Source organism: Macadamia integrifolia, unplaced genomic scaffold, assembly GCF_013358625.1.
Source record: "Macadamia integrifolia cultivar HAES 741 unplaced genomic scaffold, SCU_Mint_v3 scaffold961, whole genome shotgun sequence".
Taxonomy (NCBI): domain Eukaryota; kingdom Viridiplantae; phylum Streptophyta; class Magnoliopsida; order Proteales; family Proteaceae; genus Macadamia; species Macadamia integrifolia.
In genome coordinates this window covers 197,752-222,311 of record NW_024870603.1, presented here as the reverse complement: position 1 = coordinate 222,311, position 24,560 = coordinate 197,752, and the positions used below count along the sequence as shown (strand labels likewise).

The 24,560-nt window shown below is 39.7% G+C and overlaps 1 protein-coding gene across 5 annotated transcripts in view; it reads right to left on the bottom strand.

The window, feature by feature from the left end:
* Positions 1-24,560, bottom strand: part of LOC122070660 (protein CHROMATIN REMODELING 5) — a 61,050-nt gene that overhangs the window by 5,480 nt on the left and 31,010 nt on the right. For all 5 annotated transcript variants that reach the window (XM_042634860.1, XM_042634861.1, XM_042634858.1 and 2 more), the window contains 15 exons: positions 11,469-11,660; positions 11,279-11,346; positions 9,072-9,165; positions 8,819-8,943; positions 8,662-8,725; positions 8,149-8,361; positions 6,388-6,630; positions 6,104-6,214; positions 5,836-5,925; positions 5,496-5,678; positions 5,268-5,348; positions 3,748-3,984; positions 2,803-2,958; positions 1,889-2,066; positions 1,591-1,772 (listed from right to left, as the gene is read on the bottom strand). In XM_042634860.1, coding sequence (XP_042490794.1) covers positions 1,591-1,772; positions 1,889-2,066; positions 2,803-2,958; positions 3,748-3,984; positions 5,268-5,348; positions 5,496-5,678; positions 5,836-5,925; positions 6,104-6,214; positions 6,388-6,630; positions 8,149-8,361; positions 8,662-8,725; positions 8,819-8,943; positions 9,072-9,165; positions 11,279-11,346; positions 11,469-11,660 — 2,217 coding nt within the window. The remainder of the gene's footprint in view (positions 1-1,590; positions 1,773-1,888; positions 2,067-2,802; positions 2,959-3,747; positions 3,985-5,267; positions 5,349-5,495; positions 5,679-5,835; positions 5,926-6,103; positions 6,215-6,387; positions 6,631-8,148; positions 8,362-8,661; positions 8,726-8,818; positions 8,944-9,071; positions 9,166-11,278; positions 11,347-11,468; positions 11,661-24,560) is intronic.

The following is a 24,560-nucleotide window of genomic DNA, read 5'->3' as shown; positions in this document are numbered from 1 at the left end:
CCCCCCCCCCACAAAGAAAAAAAGAAAAAAACTCACTTCCTCTCTTTTTCCCTGCTACAGAGGTAGCGATTAACAGGTGCCAATTTTTTCATCTCTTTTTTCCCCTTCCATTCTCGCTTTTCTGGGCTTATTTCCCTCTTTTCTGAGTTTTCGGATTGCCTTTGTACTGGTGGGTAGACACACATGAAGGTTGATCAATTTTGGTGCCCAGGACCGCAGGCTGCCTAGGCGGTGCCTAGCCATCACTTTCACAACTATGGCCCTGTTACATGATATGAAAACTAATGATGGTCTAAAACACAGTTTAGATGGGAAACTGGCCCTTAATAGGTGGTACACCTGCATATAGCAGTATGGTGTTACATTAAAGTTCACGAAGCCACATATAGGTAAAAAAATAATAATAATAACATAATTATAGGGGCTGTCCTTGCAAAAATCTAACTCTGCAAACATGCATACCAACATGCAACTCTTATTAGCCTAAGCAACTAGATGCATGTCTTGAATGAAAATCAATATGTAGTGTCCTCACTACATGCCCCTTGCTTACCCCCCACCTGTCCCCCCTAAAGCCACCCAAACCATTAAAAAAAAAAAAACTCTCCTTCGATCCACATTCTATACCAGAACCTCAAAAGCATATCCTTGTTCTAAATGCAAGATTATGCAAATTTTGATGGTTAAAGAGATCAAACCAATTAGCAATTCAGCTCTAAATCTGGATATTCCAGTATTCCACATTGAAACATGTGAAATCCAACATTTCCAGGAACCATTCATGGTTGATACCAAGTTCAACACCAATGGTTCAGATAAAGGAAAGGGCATAGGTCATAGGGACAAGAAGAAACACTGTTTAGGAACATTGTACACCAGTAGGCCCCCAGATTGACCTATGAGATGCAAAAATGGCTAGGACTGGAGTCCAAAAGGGTCCCCTAGCATGAATTTATCACACCACAACGATAGGTTAGCAGCTGGACTTCAGTCATTGCACATTGTTATGGAGTTTGCTTTGTATCAGGCCAACACTAGGTTCGTGTTTTCATCTTTCCCTGTACACTTTACATCTTTGTATTCAATGAAGTTATCATTCATCAAAAGAAGCAGAAGTAAATAACTAAAAGTATTTCACCAATGCGAACCAATAGAAACCACCAATATATAATTCAGTCAACTGACAACATAAAGTTCTCCCTCCATCCCACAATGACCGTCCATTTTGACAAATATCACATTTTAAGAAGGGTTTGCCATTACGCTAATTGCTTCAAAAAAAAAATTCACTAGGATCCAACTTTATCCTTGATTTATTTTCTGTCCCCTTTCCCTCTTTGAATGCACTATGTTCTCCGTCATCAATGCATTGAACAAGTTAAAAGGAAAAACGAACAACTATAAATATTTTAAAGCACTAAATAAGATAATGGATAAAATGGGGATAGAGAAACTCCAAATCAGGCACTGGGAGTGAGGGAGTATTTCCTATGATGAGGCTTTCAAGAATAACAAGAACAAAATCAAGTCAATGACAGCAAGATAAATAAAGACTCGACATGCCTCTCTAAACATTAAGAGTCAAACTACCTTCTTCAGAAGTAATGAAGCACGCTGGTCCAAATTCGGTGCACGTGGCAGAAAAGTTTCCAATTTCCCAAGTTCTACTGGAGCAATCTTCTTCGTAAGACCAAGCTTCATATCTAGCCTTATCTTTTCCCAGTTCCCAAACCCATAGGAGTGTATTCCCAGAAGCAGCCTTGCATCATCAACTAATGAATTTTCCACAAAATGATATTAGGCATATGAACAAACATCAAATAAGAAAGGAAAGGAAGGGGTGAGGGGAGGAATGTACAAAGAAAATTATAAACAGCTTAACACTCACCCTGATTCCAGCCACAGCCTTTAGACCATTGAGGACCTCTAAAGTGCATCAAAAGTCGGAACTGTGCAACCGGATCTTGGTATCGTCTAATGCGCTTTGCTAAGAGTTGAAGTTCTTGAACACGATCCAGTAACTCATTTGCCTTTACAGGTACACCAAAAAAATCCAACAGGGAACCCTAAAGGAAAAAATAAATGAGTGTGAGAATACAGGAAATTATGGACCAAAGTTTACATGCTCATGCTGGCACTGATTCTAGATAAAGCCCAGCCATCAAAAAGTCCAAGCACTGAGGCCAGACTACTTATGACGATGGCTTCCAGGCATAAATCTAGATGGTGTCTTAATGTGAAAAGCATCCATGTAAATCAGGGGGTAAGGGATTTATGTCAACATAAAGGACCGAGGATTGTAGGTGCAATACTATAGATATTCTTTTTCTATTTAAATTAATACATTGAAGAGTTAAGAGCCAAAATAGGTCTTGTTTCGGTCAGAGATAAAAATAAGGGAAGAGGAAGTTCCACCCTCAATTTGGTGAAAGACACCAACCAGGCAAGCAACAGTTCTCCTTATTCCTTCTCTTCCTTCCCCCCCCCCCCCCCCCCCCCCCCCCCCCCACACATAGCAGCAGCTAGAGTCATAACAGTGCCATGACAATACCTGTTCTTCTCCTTCCATTTTCTTTTTCCTTCATTTTTCCTTTTTCCTTGGATTTTCTGGGATTTTCTGAGAATTTTGGTGTTCTAGACCCCTAACCGCATAAAACAACTGGGTGTCTTGACTGTCTTAGGCTGCTGGGCTGCCAAGGCAACAATGCCACCTTGACCACCCATGACTGACTCTATAACTGCAAGCTTCAGACTAGTACAAATGCACATGAAGTGAATGGTAAAGAAGAACATAAAATCCACCTTGGGATCTAGGTTTCCTTCTTTAACAGCTTCTTTACAACCATCAATCAATGCATCAAAAAGCTCAACCTGTGCCTCAGGAGGGGCTGCTTCAATGACACCACCAACCTCTGCCACTATTAAGTCAATTTGACTGGCATTTCCAAATTTCTTAACCTGGCATCCCACGGAAAGAATGAAATTCAAAAAGTTAATGATAATGAAGCACAAACAAGAAAATTGAAGCTAAGAATACAGAAGAGTCTATCCTTTGAAAAATTAAACCCCCCCCCCCCCAAAAAAAAAAAAAGGAGTCGTCTCAAAAAGAAAGAAAGAAAAAAATTCCTCAGCTGTTAATTTCAAAAGCTCAATAAAAATTGTAAACAAAATACTGTCTTCAGGGAATTGCTAGGAAAGGTATTTTGCATGACAAAGGATTTTTTGAATCGCATGGGTGAGGAAACCCATATTATAAAAAATAATTTTCATCATATTTCAACCTAACATCCGATACAATATTGCATTCAATTTGAGAACATATGCCGTGCAAATTATGTTAGATGACACTGCTTGACCAAAACTTTACCTAGAATGAATGACAAAAAATTTCATTTCCTCGCCATGGGGTGAGGGTGCAACACACAATAAGAGGCCCCAACATTGCCCCATGGGGCCTCATCCAATTACGACATTAAATAGTTAAGTCATACATTTAGAAAGCTGGATCGCATTAGGTTTGAGCAATATTACTAGGGTAAGGAACTATGGAAAATTGGCGACATTACAGTGGCCAAAAAATCACAAAATCAATGGTAAGTTCCAAGATAACGACTTCCCAGAAAGTTTGGTCGTCCAAATTAATACATTCGACCGTCATACAACATGAAATCATTATATAAAGGAAAATATGGCAAGTACGAGGTTAAGAAAGATGGGAAAAAGACAAAATAGAAACTTGAACATTACCGCACGAGCAAAAAGAGAAGCGTCTTTCTTCGATACGTTCCCGTGAGACCAACCCCTTACTTGGGCAGTTGCTCCTTCAATCATGGGCGGGGAATTGACCAAAGAATCCGCTCTTCGCCGCTTCTGGACTCTCTCCTGTGTTTTGATTCCCCGAATTTTCCTCTTGTTACTTTTTTCAGGTTGCTTAGGCTCTGCATAGCTCTTGGTATTCCTTGCAGTTCGAGGAGCTAAAGCTTCCTACAGAATAAAAAGAGCAGAATACTCGAGTAAAACAGTGAGCAGAACAGCCTGTCCTCAAAAGTACCATTAAGAACCTCCCAGTCATACAGTAGCATGGCTATGTTGGAGAGTTAAATCTGTGTTTGTTTCAACGCGTGACCTTTACATACACAAATCTATTGGGGTTAGCACAGTTGGCAAGGGCCAAATCCCCACGATTAAGAGGTCATGAGTTCAAGTCTCCTTAAGGCCTACCTATCAAAATATATTGGAGAATTCAAGTCTGTTGACGACCATATGGCTGGTAAAAGTTCCGCAGAAATGAATGGGGATTTAGCAGAGTGCGGGATTACCAGTTCTCATTTTGGTGTGGTTATCAAAGATATGAAAAACTAGACTGCAAGGTTGCTCCCCTCAAGACAGTTTGGGTATAGCATGCTGACCACCTCTATGACCATCAAGGATCATGAACAGGCTTGAAGAAAGAAATGTTCATGGTAAAGTACTTTGTTTCCTCTACTACAGAGGTTTCTCTGATGATGGACTTGGATTTTCCCAGTTTAGTTGTGAGGAGTTCTTTCTATTGCATTTGGAACTTTGTACTTGTGATTATTTCTATGATTATTTGGTAGGATTTCCTGTTCTGTTTTGGCTTAGACGGAGAATATTGATGGCACTTTAAAACAGAATGTAATTTTTATTCGAATGCACAAAACTGTGTACAATTGATGAGAACCTGAGGTAAAAGCAATAAATGAACGTAAAGCAAGGGAAAGAGGTACGCTGAAATTTTCATTAAGTGATTGTGGTGAAATAGGGGCAAGGAGAAGTTGTGGAGTATCGTGATAGGTGCAAAAAATGGAATGTGAAAAGAGCGTGGGAGCAGCTTAGTGGTAAAAAGAAGCTAAGGCACAATGCGTTTTAATAAGGGTAGCCCCATTACATAATATTTTAACAATTAACACCTTATTTCAACAAGGTGGAGGTTGAGGAATGCAGATTATGTTCCATAATGCAGGTGAATGTGAAACATTTGTTCCTAAGGCATATTTTTTGTTCTCCAATTGGGTGTGAGTTGATGTCAGTGGTGAGGGTTAGTTGGTGTTTTCAGCTTCACCGGTTTCAGTTATGTACGAATGGGAGGGCTGGTTGAAGGGAGGGAAAAGTCATGGTAAATGATTCCCTTCCACTGCTTGTGAGTAATCTTACAACCAAAGAAATTTATATATACTGTGTTGCTAAGCAAGCAAGGAGACTGATTTCTATTTCGATGCCAATCATTCCATGTACTATATTTATACCTCCGCTTTAGAAACTGCTTCTGGTTGAATCCAACGGCTCCAGAATGTTGCATCATCCTCAGCACCACAGAAATTGGCAACCTAGAAGGAATGATGAATAAAAGGAGAATATGAAAGCAAGGAACAGAAGATCAAAACCCTTCAGAAGTAACAAAGCAACAGAAATTCATCAAGATTCAGACCTACCTCCCCGATAGAAAAAGTAAGGAATAATGTTATAGTACTTGCCTTAAAAGCACTCAAGAGTTCATTTTCTTGCTCTCCTTCAGGTCCCTTATCTTCAACCTTCTCTGCTCTCTCAAGTATCTCATCGATATCCATATTTAAAAGTCTCTTCTTACTTTCTTCATCATTTTTGTCTTCCTTAAAGAGTTCCTCTGCCCCAAACCTCAGGATTGCAGATAGCTCGTTCTGTAACCATACCAGATAAATGTCCAAGGGGAAAAAAGAAATCAAATAAACAATCCTCAAACACGCACCAAGGCAAATACAAGATATATAGGGAAAAAAAAGGAGGAAGGAAAAAGGCAAAACATAATAATACTTAATGACCAATTTTTTTCTCTACCTTGTCAAACATAGATGCCCCCTTCTTCGTTTCTTTCTTCTCCAATCTACCCTCTGCATTTAGTTTCTGAATTACCAAGTGATCAAGTACCTACAGAACAGGCAAGGAGCATACACAAGACATAAGCGAAACTAGTCACCACAGATATCAATATATGAGTACACAAAGAAATACTACATTACAATTGGATGGTGCATATGTGTACAGGATGCATGATGAAAATATGGATGTGTGACTATTTTCTGAAGAAATTATAATCTTAATATACCATCTTTTTCTTCGCACGCTCCAGGATATCTTCCTCGACACTTTTGTTTGTGACAAATCGGTAAGTGTTGACAACTTCTTGTTGCCCAATTCGATGAGCCCTACTCATTGCCTGATGTACATAATGTTGCAAGCAAACATGTAAATAATATCACCACAATAATGATAAATTAAGAAGCGTCAAGACAAAAACAAACAGTGGAACTCTAACTATGGCAACAAAGATATAAATAAAAAAGAATTACGATGAATCCCTCAAAAAGAGGTCATTATCTTATTTAGAACCTGTAAATCATTTTGGGGATTCCAATCTGAATCAAATATTATAACTGTGTCTGCTGTCGCAAGATTGATGCCCAGCCCACCAGCACGAGTTGACAGAAGAAAACAAAAATCATCACTTCCAGGAGCGTTAAAGTGCTCCATAGCTTGGTGACGCAGATCTGCCCTTGTACTGCCATCAAGCCTTTGAAACTGGAACCCTCTAAGTGACAAATACTCTGCCAAGATATCCAACATCCTAACCATCTGCATAACAAGATAAGGTCAGGAACATCATGATAGGCATTCAGCTTTTCTTTTTCTTTTCTTTTTTTTCTTTCTTTGGGGAGTGGGGGGGGGGGGAGAGAGAAACTTCAGTGGAACTTTTGAGCAACAAAAAGTGATGCAGTACTGAAGACCTACCAGTATAGGAGGCCCAAGAAGTGGCAGGCTTAGCGTGGCCCAGTCTATTTTAAAGGTTTTTGGTCCACTTTGTTTTTGATTGTCTATCTGTTTTATGTTTTAAGTTAGTACCGGTTGAACCGGTGGTTCAGTTGCTACAATTTAAGTTAGATATTTTATTTCTTGTCTTTCCTCATTGAGGTGGGATAAGGTTTACTTTGTTGTTTTATTTTATTCTTGTCGTTAAGTGTTTAAGTTAGGGTCTGCATCCTCTTAAAGGCTATTTATACTTTAAAAAGATGGGTAGGAGGTTTCCCAGCTTGACTCCAACTCTATTTTCTGGTTTGCTATAATAAAAGACTTGGGGGCTTTAGTACCTCATGACTTTTGCTATCGGCAACTCTGATTCTTGCTCCATGAGTGGAGGCTGCTTCCTTGTGGTAAATCAAGGTGTGATTGGTGGTAAACCCAATCAATACCTTGCAGCGAGAAGTGCAGATACTGCTGTTCTTATTTTACTTCCAGTAAGGTACCGATCTGTTCTTATATTCTCTTGCATTCTGTCCAGTTTTGTTTCCTGCGACATGTCAATCCTATCCTCAGTATGATTGTTAAATTGAAGGGTTTCTGATGTGCCGACTTAAATTATGGTTTCAGATATCTTCAATCGACATTAACCTCTTTCATAATCTGTTTTCAAATCCCAATTCTGTTGCTATTTTATACAGTTCTACTTTGAGTAGGATTGAATTTTGCTGACTTGAGAACTGAAATTGATATGCATATTTTACCCATCTGTTTGGCCTGAGATTGGCAACATAAATTGATTTCCTGTTGGCCAATTTGAATCTAATTTCGGTTCATTCATACAACTCCTATTTGACTCAGTTTGACCTATTCTAGTTCCACTAGGATTTGTCTACATCAGCAGATCTATCCATTGGATCTTGCTGGAATTTTCAGCTAAGTTTATACCCTCTAAAAGGAAAACTCAAACAGGCTTATAGCCTAATCTGATTTGCGATTCTTATTCTGTGTTTACTCCTAAAACTGGAGATTTATCACCTCTGTATCGGTTGCTGTTTTGTTACTAAATTAAAATTTGAATCAGGACTACAGTAAAAAGTCATCAGTAAAATCTCCTAGACAACATAATGGAAAGAAAACATACTACCCAATAGTTCAATTTTCATAATCATGGCTGTGAGTCATCTTCAGCATAATTGAAAATCAGCATCAATAACAGAAAAGGGACATAAAACATAATGTTTTTCCTCATGTCCATGTTGCACAGAAATTTTAGGCGCATATAAAGCATCATCAAATCTACAGAAAGCAACAGCTACCAGGAAGCCAAAAAGGAAAGAACATATGAAAGCAAACCTGGGAAAATATTAGAACACGATGCTTTGTTTCACGCAGACGCATTAGTAGTTTGTCAAGTATTACTAGCTTTCCACTGCTTAAGATAATTCGCTCAAGTTTATTGCTATCACTACTGTTGGTATTCCCACCATATCCATGGTCTGCACTTTCAAACAGAAAAGGATGATTGCAGCATTTCTTCAACTCCACAACAATGTTTAAAAGTGAGACCTGCAAGTTAAAGATGATGATCTTTATAATAGCTCAACCTATAACTGGGGTACCATTCCAATGTATATTTACTTCGATAAATTTGGAAAACCAAGCTATATTATGTACTTGTGATTATGGCAAAGGCATGCCAGAGCAACATCCAGCTCATCTCTTCCCATATTCATCACCCTTACAGGTGAGGGTGCAGCAGGCAATAATTTAGTGCTACTAAGGATGAAAATTATATCTTTCAGCATAATAAGAAAATAAAGAGTGAGAGAGAGAGAGAGAGAGAATTTATTTGAAATGGACACCTACTTGATTCCCACGCACTCCTTTATTCAAGTTGTGAAAGTTACGTTCCAAGATCCACTTATAATACCTGAATGTATGTAACCAACAACAGAAAATGGAAGAAGTCAGTACAGAATAGCAGGCATTGTCACAGCATATTGATAGAAAGGCAAGTTCCTACTGCTTCTGAAGGGGTGACATTTCAACTCTCAAAATACGTTCAATTTTTGGAGGCAACGACTTCTCTACATCCTTGATCACTCTTCTCAGAATGTGAGGCCTCAATTCCTTGTGTAGATTAGCAAGCTGCACAAATACCCAGTTCAGATTTCAGTGAAGAATAAATTAACAGAAGAAAGACAGGCCCAAATCCTTTAAGTGGAATAGGCATGAAATAGAAATTTGACTAAAAAACTAGCCAAGGAACAAAGTACCTCGATTTCATTAAAAGAACTTAAATTCTTGTATTTCTGAACAAAGTCATCCTTATTCTTGAACTTCTCAGAATCAAGAAAATGAAGTAGGGCCCTAACATAAACAAGAAAAAGAAGAGAAACAATGTAATTAAGACTAGGCCTTTTTATCCCCCTTTTCTAATGAATTACATAATTTTACATGATAAGGAAAAGCAACTACCATAACAAATATTGCAATAACATCATAAACTCAAAATGACCACAGGACCAAATAGATGGACTACATACTACAATAAGGACCACTATAAAATTGCAGCTTAGACACCTCAGCGTTAGCTAATTCATCAGCTAGCGAGCGACCTCATCCTTCACGAAAACAAGATACTCCCAACAGAAGTAAGGGCTCTAGTGGGAGTATCTCCAGACCCCCATCGTGGAAAGACAACCATTTAATGACTAAAGCTAAGTCCCCTTCGAATCTTCAGATCATTACATAAAATAAAACAACAAAACAATCACGAAAAACCTTTATCCCTTGACTTGTTCGATGTTGATACAGAAGTATGACAAAACAAGCAAAGACTGATATGTGGCTTCATTTCCATCATGGCCTACTGAAATTGTAAGCATGGTTAACTGCAAAGCATCACACAGTATCCATGGTTCAAATCATAGCTATTAAAGACATATATCAGCGTTTTAAATGACATAACATAAGCCCCACTGCTAGGACCTGACTCTAGGTCCGCCTTCCGGGCTGGTTCCAACGATGATCCTAATTGTGCACCAAATTCTCAACCATCCCTTTTTAATCTATAATAAATGCTTAATTTGCAAGGAGATATAGAAAAAAATCATAAACCTATTTGTTTCACTTTTAATTGATGGACATGTAAGTAATAATTCTGTTTATTTCCTAAATGTGGGTTTGTCCTTCCGATAATGAGGATGGATCTGTAAGTTTTCCAAGTGTTCTTTCAGCTTTAGATCATTGAGAAAATAGTAGAACGTTTTCTAAATCTGATATACAACCAAACATAAGTGTTCAACACCATTTGGAAATTCTGCAAAGTTGAGGGTAGCTGCCTATTGCAGGAGTTCCTGACCTGAAGGGACACCAGCAAGTTGCTACTGAATGTGAACAAAGTCAAGGAGAACGTAGTTCACGATAGAATTTTAGTTGACCTCTGAAATGACCGAACGAAGTGTTGGATTGATTCAATACCGAATCCAAGATCCCTATAGACAACTAATGGTAGGGGCCCCAACACCCATCAGGAACGTAGTTCACTACTCAGGTAAGGGATATACAACAATACCGACTGAACAAAGCAGTAGTGTTTCAGGAAGGAGGGAGATTTTTTAGCCCAGACAGGCTGCCTTTAGGATGGCCCCTACCCAATGGCTACAGCATAGGACACATTTTTGAAGAATTTCAAAACTTCAGTGCAGTGGCATTTCAAACAGTGAGCACAATAGAATCATTAGTGATAAAGCCACAAAGGCAGTGTAAGATCGACGTAGCAATTAGTACAAGATGATTAACCAATTTAAACTTGAATATTTTATGGTAGCACTCTTATCTCCCACATCAATGCCAGACCAGTGACAGATTTAGGAAATCACAATGAGTTAACTGAAACTATTAAGGGATTTTTGGTCCTATAGATGTTGCAGATTACAAGTGAGCAAAATTTTTGAACTCTTCAAGGAAAAAGTGATCTTTTCGGTTCTCTACGGGGACCGAAACGATTCCTATGGGAATATGTTTAGATGAACACTAGGAATGTCAAATGTGACAGCTTAACAGATTTTATTATGTTACACAGGAGTTTTTGTTCCTATCTTATGGATGCTGCAGATTAGAGGAAGAAATTTTGAACTCGCTTCAAGGAAAAAGATGATCTGTTTTTGGTTCTCTATTGAAGTCTGACACTATTCCTATGGGGCAAGAGTTTGGATGAAGAACAATGGGAAATGTCCAATGAGACAATTTAACAGATTTGATTACGTTATGCATTAAATCGAAGTTTGGCAATCAAAACTTTCAATAGGCAAAGAAAATCATGTCTTCAATGTTTCCTGGATTTTATGGATACTAAACAAATCCTCACAAATTCTCTTTCTAAAAATTTGAAAATTGCCATCATCACCAACTCCAAAAATAATGAACTTTGATGATGGACGAATCTAATTTAAATTTTGAGAAGATAAAGAACAATCACCATAGCTCTTCAACACTGTTTTGTAATGGAGTACCAGTTATGAGCAACTTGTTCTTGGTGCTAAATTCCTGCAAGACAGAAATGGAGAAAAATTAGAGAGACCAAACAACCTTCAACTTAAGAATACTCATAACCAAAGGATGCTAAAAGAATTAAGAGAAAAATTTATTATTTACAGAGGAGCACGAACCAAAAGCGTTGTGTATAGGGAAGCTTCACTGTTCTTAAGCCTATGAGCCTCATCAACCATAAGATAATTCCACTTGATTTTGGAAAATACAGCCTTATCTTTCAAGACAACTTCATATGTTGTCAAGAGAGCATCAAATTTGATACTCCTACCACTTTTCTTGTTTGTATAAAATTCATATTGCTCACAAACCTGCAGAAGGAAATATCTAAATTAGGCAGACACGAAAGAAAATTATACCAAAATCTAACAGAGAGATCAAATATAATGACATAAGTAACTCAGTTTTCAATTAATTTATCTGAAATTGCATTGCAAGTTTGTACGATATCCTCCAGTTAAGTTCTAACTTTTGTTTCTAGTTTGCAGTTTATGATAAGAGTTTGCATATTGGCGGGACTCTTTTTCAAAAGAATGTGGAAGGTGTTAACCTCAAATAAAGCAATAGAGTGGTGGCCTCTGATGGATCTGTAAAAGCACATAGACATATATACTTTTTGCGAGAGGGTTCTCTGAGAAATCGGCACAGGGGAATGCAACAATGAGGGGCAACGACAAGGTTTTGTGAATAGGGGCAGAGGGCCCATTTCATGAGAGGAGAGAGAGAGAGAGAGAGGAGTGTCTCAGAGAACCTTTTCCCATACTTCTTTTTAATGCCTTTTTCTTTTCTTACTATCGTCAGCGAATGACAACATTTTCCATCAATGAAAATTTTTTATTTCCATCAATGAGAACTTTTTGTTTTTAATCCAAAAGATTAAAAAATAAAAAAGGAAAAATATTGCTTTTGATAATGTGGATTGGGTTTATTGAATTTCTATACAGTTGTGATGGCATCAAGACAAAGCAAGGCGGTGGCTAGGCACCTCAGTGTCTGCTAGTTGAATAGTTGAAGTGTTGAACAAGGCATGCTATGTAAAACAGGGGTATAGTGAGGTTAAAGAAGAATTTTCTTTATCTCCAGTGATACTTTGACAGAGAACTTACATGAAAAATAGGAAATTTACTATTCTTTTACAAATAAATATACAGGACTGATTTGTAAAATCGAAACTTATCTTCATTTAATCATAGATATAAAGGAATTCCCATGCGACTTATGTGTAAAATCAAATCTTATCTTCTCTTATTCATAAAAATAAAGGAAATTCCCATGCTTATTCAAAGAGAAGACCAAGTTGCTCGGTCTTCTCTCTTCTCAGTTCAAGATGACAGAGACAATGCAGTAATGACAGCCGTTGTATCTACAGCAGCAGTTGCAGTATTCTTCTTACTCTCATTATTATTCTTCCAACACTTCCTCCTGCTCCTCCTTCAGTCCTGCTGCTGCTTCTGGTCTGCAGACTGCAGCATTAGAGGAGACCGCTGCTACTGATGCTGCCTCCACTTATTCTTCCCATTTCCCCCCAAATTCTCCACATTTTCCCCACTTTCCCTCCTCCCCCAACCATCCCCCCCCCCTTTTTCTTTTTTCTAGGTGCCTTGAACAACTTGGCTACTGGTTACCTAAGTGATGCTTAAGTTACAGCCATGGTCTAGACCGCCCTCTTTACTATTTTTCAGGCCCCTATGCTGATTGTCCAGATCACCTGTAAAGAATATTTTTTTTAATACTGTTCCTTCTCATAAGCATTAAATAGAATCTAAGAAATGATATCTTGGTCTTCTTCTTCAAAAGAAAAAGAATCAGGAACATTTGGGGTTTTTTTTTTTGGGGGGGTTAACGACAGGTATCCTAGTCCAGCAGGCCCATACTTACCCCACAACCACATGGACCAGGTCAAAACGGGGTTAAATGAGAACCATTCAACTTTCACCGAAAGCAGTGAAGAGCACTAAACAACCCCATGTGAGTGGCCCCAAGGAGGTAAGAGGAGTCAAACTCAGAACCACACGCTTCCTGAGGCAAAGGTCCCTTGCCAACTCGGCTATCCCCTTGGGGTACTAAATACCTATAGAATTTGGGCAAATTGGACTTAATCTGTCAGCACTAGTTTCTGGAGTTTTGGGAAGATTTTGTAAAAAAGAGTAGATGTCGTTTGTCATAGAGGACCCTGAGAGTACAGGTTCCTTTCTTATAGCATTCATAAAATTCCTTTATCTTCACCCCAGCCCCCTAAAAAAAGGGATTCTAAAAGGAAGGTGGTGATGTTGAGCATGACAGGAACTTATATCTGCTGTGAGGCTGTTCGCCTCACACGCAAATTTGGATTACTACCAGACCCTACCACCTCTATCCACCAGCAAAAATTTCATGCCAAAAGAAGTTCACCATGTTGCAAACAAAGCTCCAATAAATGGTGGAAAAGTCGAGCTAACGGAAAGAAAATTTTGAATGGCTGAAATGCAAGGAGAAAAGTATGATACGAAGTGGGCGATAAGTTTGAGTTGCACAACCAAAATTAACAAGTAACCAATCAACGGTGGCACTATATCTATCCAAAAGTTCCAACTGGCTGCATCATCCTGTCATGCGGTTCAGAGAGCACTGTATCTATTATTATTCACAACTTCAAAGGGTATTGGCAAGCAGTTGTCCTCAGCAAGAGTGGAAAGCCGGGGTCTTGTTTTCCTAGTGACCATGTGGGGATTGGGAAAGAGATTATACTGATTTAAGAAGTAAACAGTACCAAAACAGAACTGAAAACAGGGAATAAAAGTCCAGCAATAGGGAAAACTCATAAAATAAAATCAGACAATCAGATGGACCCGAAAAGCAGTTGAGTTCTTCTTCTTTAAACAGAAAGAGTCTTCGCTGAAACTTCCATACAGAACCAATGGGTGGATCTGACTTTATGTAGGATTCCTAGTACAACTACAGAAGGGGCAACACAGCAAACTAAATTCTGATGAATGATCAGATTATCAGAATACAGAATATTACGCATCATTAGGGTCTGATGTTTATTATCAAATTCAGAACAAGCAGATCAATAATGGACAAGTATCGATTTCAGCATTCAAGGTTATGGAACCAATCCTACTTGGAGTATGACTTTAAACATCAGCCAGTATAATTAAGTTCAGATTCAGAATATGATCGACAACAGTACTGTACGAATATTTCCGCAAAAAGATTCCAAATTGGCTGTATTACTTACCTTTAAATCAAAATTCCTAGTGCTGATAAGATTAGAAACAGCAGTGAGAGTTAATGACCAGAACAGCAGAAACTGACAGAGAAACAGTATGATGTAGATCCACATTATGGAAGGAAATATGAGAAGAAGAAGGGTCCAGCCCTAGTCCACCTGAGTGGCTAGGGTCCAGCCAAGAAGCCAGCCGAACCCCTACTTGGTCCACCTGAGTGGCTAAGTACAAATAAGGGCCAATTGGGCCCATCGGCTAGGGGAATAATTAGTAGTTGTAAATTAGTGGGCCATTGGGCCCATCGAGTTGTATAAGTGATATGTCGAGTCCAAATTGTCTTAGGACTCTATTTGTTTTCCACATAGGTTTATTATTCCTAGTCCAATTTTGAATTCCTATTTGTAGTAGGAGTGTCTAATCCTATTAGAAAACTAGCTCCTAGTTGAAGTAGGAGTGTCTAGTCCTATTGGGAAACTAGCTCCTAGTAGTAGTTTGATTGCTATTCTACCCACTATAAATAGAGGAGCCTATGTACTCATAATTTGATATTTGAATAAAGAATAATTGCAGTCAATTGCTTAGAACAGCCGGGATAGCTATACGTGAGAAGCCCGAGCCGAGACAGCCACTCCTGCCCCACTTTTCCCTTTGTTTCTTCTTGTTTAAAGCTTTCTATTTTATCCTAAAGTTACTGGTGTTGAAGTATACGATTGTTGTGAGTATTCAGAAGTTCAGATCTGTCCAAGTTACAAACCATATTTGATTCTCTCTCCTGAAGCCTATGATAATTTCTCTTAGGTCAAAAAATCAAAAAAGCTTGTAACTTCACAACCAGCCGTCAAAATCCTCTCAACTTTGGGGGTTTTTGTACCCTCCCTAGGGACTATCTACGCCCAAGAGTGCAGCTCAATCGAACTTCTACAGACCTGACTGCACCTCTCTCTCTCCAGCTCTATAGCAAGTTTCTCTCTCCTATCGAGTTGTGTTTTGGGCTGGTTTTGCTCCTATATGGGTATTGTATCCTTGGGGGTTTATTTGATGGTCTTATTTCTTTGTTTCCTGGTCCTATTTGTATTGTTTGGGGTTATAAATTGTTGGGGTAGTTTCTTGTAATCTACTCCTGCATTAAGTGGTATCAGAGCTATGGCTCAGACAGAAGAACCCCAACCCACCCTTCAAGATGTGATGAAAGCAATCCAAGCCTTGTCTACGAGGTTGGATGGACATGACCAACAGTTGGCTGACCTAAAAGAGAGTACTGCTGCCCACTCTAACACCCAATCAACTGTTGCCCAAACTAATGTTCAACCTGTTGTTAATTGCATTGGTAATGTTCCCAGAAGAGTCACTATGCAACCCAGAAGGAATTTCCCAGCTCAGAATGATGAGTATGATGAGTATGACAATCAGCTTTATCAGCCTGACGATACGTACAAGGTCAAGTTAGAATTGAAAGAGTACAATGGGAGGCACGATCCCCTCTACTACCAGGACTGGGTAACGTCCTTTGATGACTACTTCCGGTGGTAACGTATGCCTGAAGAAAGGAAAGTCCAATTAGTTGTCACTAAGTTAACTGGTGGAGCTAAGGACTGGTGGAGGAATGAAGAGAATAGGCTGATCCGCAGTCATCAGATGCATCACAATTGGGAAGACTTGAAATTTATCCTTAACGATAGATTCTTACCACCCACCTACTGACGTCGACTCTACGACATGCTGAATACTCTTAGGAAAAGTACAATGACTGTCAAACTGGGGTTAAGGTATGATATTCGTGAGAAGCTTGGTGTGATCGAGATACCCTCCTTAAGCACTTGTTTTGACAAATCACTAGAAGTAGAGGATTTGATCAAAACAACCTCCAGAAGGTACATCCAGCCAACTGACAACAAAAAGCCTTATGTACCAACCAAACCCACTGGATTTCCTACCCGAGCTCCACAAGATACACAAGATAAGGGGAAGGCTCCAATGGGAAAGGAGAGTGGATCTGTGACATGCTACAGTTGTGAAAATACTAGACACACGGAAAAATTCTGCCCCAAGCGGGGACGATCCAACTCTGTCATCAGTGCCATCAAATCCACTCTGGATTTACAAATCCACGAACCTCAGGATGACGATTGGACTGTTAATAGAGGAGGATGAACTGGAAGATGAGTTTACACCAGAGAATAATGATCCTTATGCTTATGTCAATGTGGTTGCAAGAATCCTAGTGTCTGAAACTAAGGGTGAAGACTGGAGGAGGCACAATATCTTCTACACCTTAATGTCTAGTGGACCTCACAAAGCTCAAGTGATTGTGGACAGTGGAAGTTGTGTGAATGTGGTATCTCAAGCCTTTGTCATTGACGGAAAGTTTAAGACTGAATCCCATCCACAGCCATACAAGGTATCTCTTCTAGACAGCAACACCATGGCTGTAACTCAATGGTGTTCAGTCCCATTGAAGGTCTCAGATTATGAAGAAAGTGTATGGTGTGATGTCATCCCCATGGTCCTCACTGATGTACTACTTGGAAGGCCTTGGTTATATGACAACAATGTACTAGTGGGAGGTACTAAGAACCAATGCATCTTCGATCACAAAGGCAAACCATTGATTCTAAACCCACTCAACATACCTCAAGTAAAAGACAAGTTAAGGGTTGCCCAACTAAGGAGACAACATGTCTTAAAGAATGTTGCTAAGACCTCTTCCAAAACAACACTGAGCAAAAGAAGCAACCATGCAAAGAAAATTTCAGCAAGAAGAACACTGTGGATAACAAGCTATGCATGCTGCCCCATAGAGAATTCCTGACCCTTGGTGAAAAAACCGGCCTAATCATAGCTCTTGTTACCAAGGCTGCTGAACCAGTGATAGAGGTCAAACATCCCCCACAAATCAAACAATTACTTGCTACCAGTGCTTAGACTACCCAATTTTGATCTTATGTTTGAAGTGGCTACTGATGCATCCCATGTTGGGATAGGAGTGCTTATGCAAGAGGGTCATCCGATTGCCTTCTATAGTGAAAAGTTGAATGATGCAAAAAGAAGGTATTCTACCTATGATTTAGAACTCTATGCCATTGTTCAAATCCTCAAGCATTGGAGGAATTACTTAATTGGCAAAGAGTTTGTGCTCTATTCGGATCATGAAGCACTCAAATACTTGCACTCACAAAAGACCATTAGTGATCGGCACACTAAATGGATCTCATACTTGCAAGGATACATATTTGCTCTTACGTACAAAGCTGGGAAAGAGAATCAAGTGGCTGATGCACTTAGTCGAAAGGTGATGATGATGAAAACCTTCACAGTACAAAGTGCAGGAGTGAAACACATCAAAGAAGAGTACATTAGTGATGTTGATTTTTCAGAAGTATTCAACAACCTACAAGGAGGAGGACATGATGACAAATTTGCTATACATGATGAGTATCTTTTCAAAGGCACTCACCTCTGCATCCCAAACACCTCTTTGAGACATCACTTGATTCGAGAGCTACATGGAGGAATGAGTGGGCACTTTGGCAAGGACAAAACATACTCCATGATGAAAGACTTATACTTTTGGCCTCAACTCTTAAAGGATGTGCAACATGTGATATAGAGATGCCACACTTGTCAACTTGCCAAAGGAGAAAAGAAGAATACAAGATTGTACACACCGCTGCCCGTTCCACACACACCTTGGCAAGACATAAGCATGGACTTTGTCCTAGGCTTACCACCTACACAGGAAAGGTATGATTCCATATTTGTGGTAGTAGATCATTTCTCCAAGATGGCACACTTTATCCCGTGCAAGAAGACTCTTGATGCAAGTCACTTGGCCAAACTCTTTTTCAAAGAGATAGTGCACATACATGGTCTACCACAGACAATTGTTTTAGATAAGGATATCAAGTTCATGAACTACTTCTGGAAGACTCTATGGCTGAAAACAAATACTAAACTCAAGTTCTCCACTGCATTCCATCCTCAAACAGACGGACAAACCGAAGTGGTGAACAGAAGTCTTGGCAACTTACTCCGATGTTTAGTCCGAGACTATGAAAAGACTTTGCCATCTATACTGAACGTTGCTGAATTCGCCCATAATAGTTCTGTCAACTGCACCACAGGTCGTACACCATTTGAGATTGTCCTTGGACTGCAACCTCAACGACCGGTTGACTTGGTACCTTTGCCACCTCAGGCCCGTATTAGTGTGGAATCCGATGAGTTCCTTAGGCACATCACCGAGGTACAAGATGATGTTCTTCGTCGCATCGCTGTTAGCAATAACGGATAACAAGCAACTGCCAATCGACATCGTCGCTACGTGGAATTTCTACCTAGTGATTTGGTAATGGTTAGAATTCCACTTGAGAGATTTCCTCCTGGTACAGTGCACAAGCTCCATCCTCGGAACATGGGTCCCTACAAGGTCTTGAAGCGCATTGGCACTAATGCTTACATGCTAAAGCTACCTCCTACTCTGAATATCAACAATGTCTTCAATGTAGCTGATCTGACGATATATTTGGGACACCATTCTGATGACGGTGACACTGAACACACCCTCAAACTCCCTCAATTTGCAAACCCTAAAGATGATGTCATCGAAGATGTTCTCGACAACAAGTTCACCACAGTTCGTGGGGGCAAAGCGTACTACTCCTTCCTCATCAAATGGAAAGGTCGACCACGAGAGGATTGTACTTGGATCCATGCTGATGACTTTCAACGCCTTGACACGGACCTCTATGAGCACTACATGTCCCTTACCCATTCATCAGAGTTAAATGATTCTAAGAAAGGGGGAGCTGATGTAGATCCACATTATGGAAGGAAATATAAGAGGAAGAAGGGTCCAGCCTTAGTCCACCTGAGTGGCTAGGGTCCAGCCAAGAAGCCAGCCGAACCCTGTTGGTCCATCTAAGTGGCTAAGTACAAATAAGGGCCAATTGGGCCCATCGGCTAGGGGAATAATTAGTAGTTGTTAATTAGTGGGCCATTGGGCCCATCGAATTGAGTAAGTGGTATGTCGAGTCCAAATTGTCATAGGACTCTATTTGTTTTTCACATAGGTTTATTATTCCTAGTCCAATTTTGAATTTCTATTTGTAGTAGGAGTGTCTAGTCCTATTGGGAAACTAGCTCCTAGTAGTAGTTTGATTGCTATTCTGCCCTCTATAAATAGAGGAACCTATGTACTCGTAATTTGATATTTGAATAAAAAATAATTGCAGTCAATTGCTTAGAACAGCCAGGATAGCTGTGGATGAGAAGCCCGGGCCGAGACAGCCACTCCTCCCCCACTTTTCCCTTTGTTTCTTGTTTAAAACTTTCTATTTTATCCTAAAATTACTGGTGTTGAAGTATACGACTGTTGTGAGTATTCAGAAGTTCAGATTTGTCCAAGTTACAAACCAGATTTGATTCTCTCTCCTGAAGCCTATGATTATTTCTCTTAGGTCAGAAAATCAAGAAAGCTTGTAACTTCACAACCAGCCGTCAGAATCCTCTCAACTTTGGGGGTTTTGTACCCTCCCTAGGGACTATCTACGCCCAAGAGTGCAGCTCAATCGGACTCCTACAGACCTGGCCGCACCTCTCTCTCTCCAGCTCTATAGCAGGTCTTTCTCTCTCCCATCGAGTTGTGTTTTGGGCTGGTTTTGCTCCTATATGGGTATTGTATCCTTGGGGGTTTATTTGATGGTCTTATTTCTTTGTTTCCTGGTCCTATTTGTATTGTTTGGGGTTATAAATTGCTGGGGTAGTTTCTTGTAATCTACTCCTGCATTAAAGTACCTTACGAAAAAAGAAAGAGCAAGGGTAACGGCACCTGGGCTTCCCATTGCAAGGTGTTTGGTTGGTCAAACACCAGTCGACCCTTGATCACACTGAAGGGGGATCCAGCCCTTGGTCTTTATTTGTAAGGCTATTAAAAGCCAAGTTAGAATATTACTAGGAGACCCCCCTAGCCAACTGCTTCACAACTCAACACTTCCTTCTAAAGTCTAACTGGCCTTTAAAAAGGATGCGGACCCAATTTTAAATAAATGATAAGAAATAAAATATCTAACATAAACTGGACCAAAACAAACCACCGATTCAACCGGGCCAAACTGAACACTTAAAACATAAGATAACTAACTAATTAACAGGAAATAAACGAACTAAGCATAACTCAGCCGTGCTAGTCTTGGCCCCTCTTGGGTCTCCTGTGGAAGGTCTTCCATTCTACATCAAAGATATTGTAAACTGTTTGGAGGATGGACTAGAAGCTATCCTGAGGCAAACATCATCAAACTGAGTACAGAAAGATAGGCTAGTACTGTTGCAATATTCCATCAGATCCCATTAAGACTTCTTGAGGCAGTGAATTTGTTTGGTAGCTCAAGACCATTTTGATATTGAGCATGCTGGGTAGCCTCCTCCCATGGAATATTGGCAAGCAGGTAGTCCAATCTAACAGGTACCGTTTATCTTTGATAGTAAGCTAGGTAGTCCAAGCACAGAGGTGTCAGTGAACAGGTGGAGCATTTCTGGGTCATTAAGGGGCTAAACCACCAGGATATTCAGGTAAAATTGGTGTCTTTGACTCCATTTATGCGGAACTGAAGGCCATTCTCTTAGGTTCGAAATAGAAATTTCTAGAGGATGGCTCCCAAATTGAAGTCAACACTGCCTTAGCCATCAAGTGGGTGGAATTAAAAGATGGTGGTTCTGGCTGGATCTCTTAGTCCTTCTAGGAGCTGACGAGCTAGCCAGGTCTGGCATGTACAGGTCTCATCTGTAGTAGTGCTTCATCGAACCATGCAGTGGTTGGGGTGCCTGTGTGCTTTGTCTTTGTGCCAGTCCTCTCGTTGGCTGTCATGGTACTAAATCCTTCTCAGAATAAAATTCCATTATCTATCGAAAAATCTTTACAGAAAAAGTAACTCATCTCTTAAGAAAGGTCCTATCTTGTCCAAACTTAATTAAACTAAACATACACTGATCCCTCTTTTCAATGTAATATCTGACCCTGACCCCGACCCCGACCCCGAACCCCTCGCCCCAAATGAAATACGGAAAGGAAAAGGTAAAACTTCTTTCAATAGCACCATCTTAATTGCAGCCAATTAGAAATAATTTCCCCCCAAAAGGCAAGTAGAAAAACTATTTTAACAAATGCACCTTATAATAAATAAGATATCATTACTATAACTGAAAGCAACAATCGAAGGTGAATCCCCAATAACGTCAAAACTGGATGGCAAGAGAATACCCCAAAAAAAAAAAACTCAGACAAGACATGTCTAATTGGGCTTGGATTTCAGTCAAAGCTCCAAGAGGAGCTCTCGAAAGAAGTGATAACAGCAAGAAAATAATCTATCTTCACTAAAGGAGGACATTGGGTTGAACCAGAACCCATACACAGTCTACTTTATTGTGCAGGACTCCAAATCATATATAGAATTTTAGATTCCAGCTCAGGAACGCGATCCAGTTAATTATGCCAATGGTCTAGAAATCCAAACTGAGATTCAAATTTGGAACCCCAAACTGGAGCTAACGCTAGCATCACTGTTTTTCTGGTTTATGCAACAACAATAGGCACAGCAACAGATTGATTTCATATCAGTCCAAAGCAATGTAGGTCTAATGGATGTGAATAGTAGCAATGTGCAACTAGAATAGGCAAATAACAAAATAACCTGACTGAAGTAAATGAAAGAAGGGGTACAGAAAACCCTGCACATGCTCTGTTTGATGAAAAGGAAATCAAACAGCAGCTGCAGCAGCAATACATGAAAGCCAAAGAAAACAAGCAGCAAGCAAGACAGAGGAAGCTGAACCTTCCAGGCTACGTCCCTTTGAAACTCTCAAAAAAACAACTAGTAATCTCTGAAAATTTACAAGAAACCAAAGCTTCCAAACAAGCAAGTCAGATTGAGATAGCTTGAGAAGCGCTCCTTAAGGGCATCTTTCTAAGCATAAAAATGAAAGTTCAAAGAGTCTATTCTCAGACCCGAATGGGAACAGAAGTCATGATAGAAGCCCCCGTTTCCATAGCAAATAAGTGACGCCTTTCAAATGCGACAGATCCCTGTCCTGGCAGGACTAGATATTCTTCTTCTGAGTAGCACAAATGTTAGATCTTCCAATACGTCTTTCTCAAAGGGAGAAGGCAGGGATCAGTTGTAGGAAAAGAGCTTTCTCAAACTACCTTTATGCTCTCTTTCCGGGATTCTAATGGTCGACTACCCATTAGCCTCATATCAATGGGTGGTCTTCTCTCTCACACTAATGTAGATAAGTCACTTAAGGGGCTTATTTTATTGCAAATAAGCCTTGGGTTGGGTTATATATGTGTTGGGCCTTTGATCCCACGGGTTTTCGTTGTAATGGGCCACTTTAATGGGCCTAAAATATGGGTAGAAAGTAAGAAAACGGGATTTAATTCATTAGCTTAGTTAGAGTCCTGTTTTGAGTCTATTTCCTTTGTTATTTTAGTTTGAATCAGTTTAGGTTTTCCTATTGACAAGTTAGTTACCTACTCCATGTTAGAGTTCCAGTCCTACTACATGTTGGAGTTCTAGTTTAGTCCTATTTGGAGTCCAACTCCTATTATGTAATGTCTAGTTCTACTCGGAGTCTCAACTCCTAGTAAGGTTATGACTGCTAGTCTGCCCTCTTTATATAGAGGAGCTAATGTACTCTAATTGGATAGATTTGAAGAATGACGAGTTGAGTTAATGTTTGAAAGCCTTCGGGCTGTGAGTGATTCCTCCCCTCCCCCTTCTTATACGATTTCTCTCCCTCCCTTATTGGATTTGTGCAATATCTAATTGTGTGATCCCTTCCTCCCCCTGCTATTCTGATTTTCCCTCTCTTCCCTAAGGCTACCCAATCACACACATTGTGTGTTGCAGAGCTCATCTCGTCGGATGCATTCTGCTCTAACTGAAAAAGAGCAACCCATTGCACAAGGCTCCCGCTATTGCAGGGTCTGGGAGGGGCAAATGAATGCAGCCTTACCCCCTGCTTTGCAGAAGAGGCTGTTTCCAAGTTTTGAACTTGTGACCAACTTGTTGCAATAGTGCAAGTTAACCGTTGTGCCACAGGCACCCCCATTCATTCCCCTCTAACTGAGCAGCCTAAATCTAAGTAATTTAGTAATTATGACACAAAAGAGATCAAGGACCTTTTGACTTTTTCTGGGGATTTTCCCTCCGGGGATATATAAAGTAATTCCTTTGTTTTCAAGTATGTCACTCCACAAGCAAGAGTGGCATGCACGAGTGGAGCAAAAACAATGCAAGGTTGGTTGTATATCAGCATAACCATAGGGTGGTCGTAGATCAGGATATCAAACTACTACATTAAGGCGCCTAGCAAACAACCAACAATAAGAGCCTAGAACAAGGATCGAAACCGAATTTGCACCTAGAACTTTTAATTTTTCGCTCAAATATTGATTTTTAGTGAAAAACAGCCTGAATGACTGCATCAAACTAGGGTTTTTTTTATGTGTGCATTTGAACCCTAAATCTTCCCCAAACTGCTAACGACATCTTTTTTGGTATTAGTACATGAAAAAAAAAAAAAAAAAAAACCTCATCATCAAGATATAATCAATTGAATGCACTTGTTTTGTCGTACTTTGATCCCTTTTTACCACATGAGGGAACAAAGTACAACATGATACAAGCTTTCTGTAGGTATTATTTAAAGATGAGAAATGCTCTCAGACCAAGTCAGTCAGGACTCAGATTGATAAAAACCCAAAACTTTATCATGTAAGCTTCAATAATGATGCCATTAGTCCAGTGAGGTATTCTGGTGAAAATATATGAAGCCTCACATCAAAAGAAATGATTTTTCACAAATTCTAAATATCGTGCCAGTGTGCCTAGAAGCCTTAGACAAAGTACGAATTACATACGCAAATTCAATTTTGCTGCTACAAATGTAATATCAGTGAGAAACCACAGAAGGAAACTATTTTTTTTTTGTTGGGGGGGGGGGGGG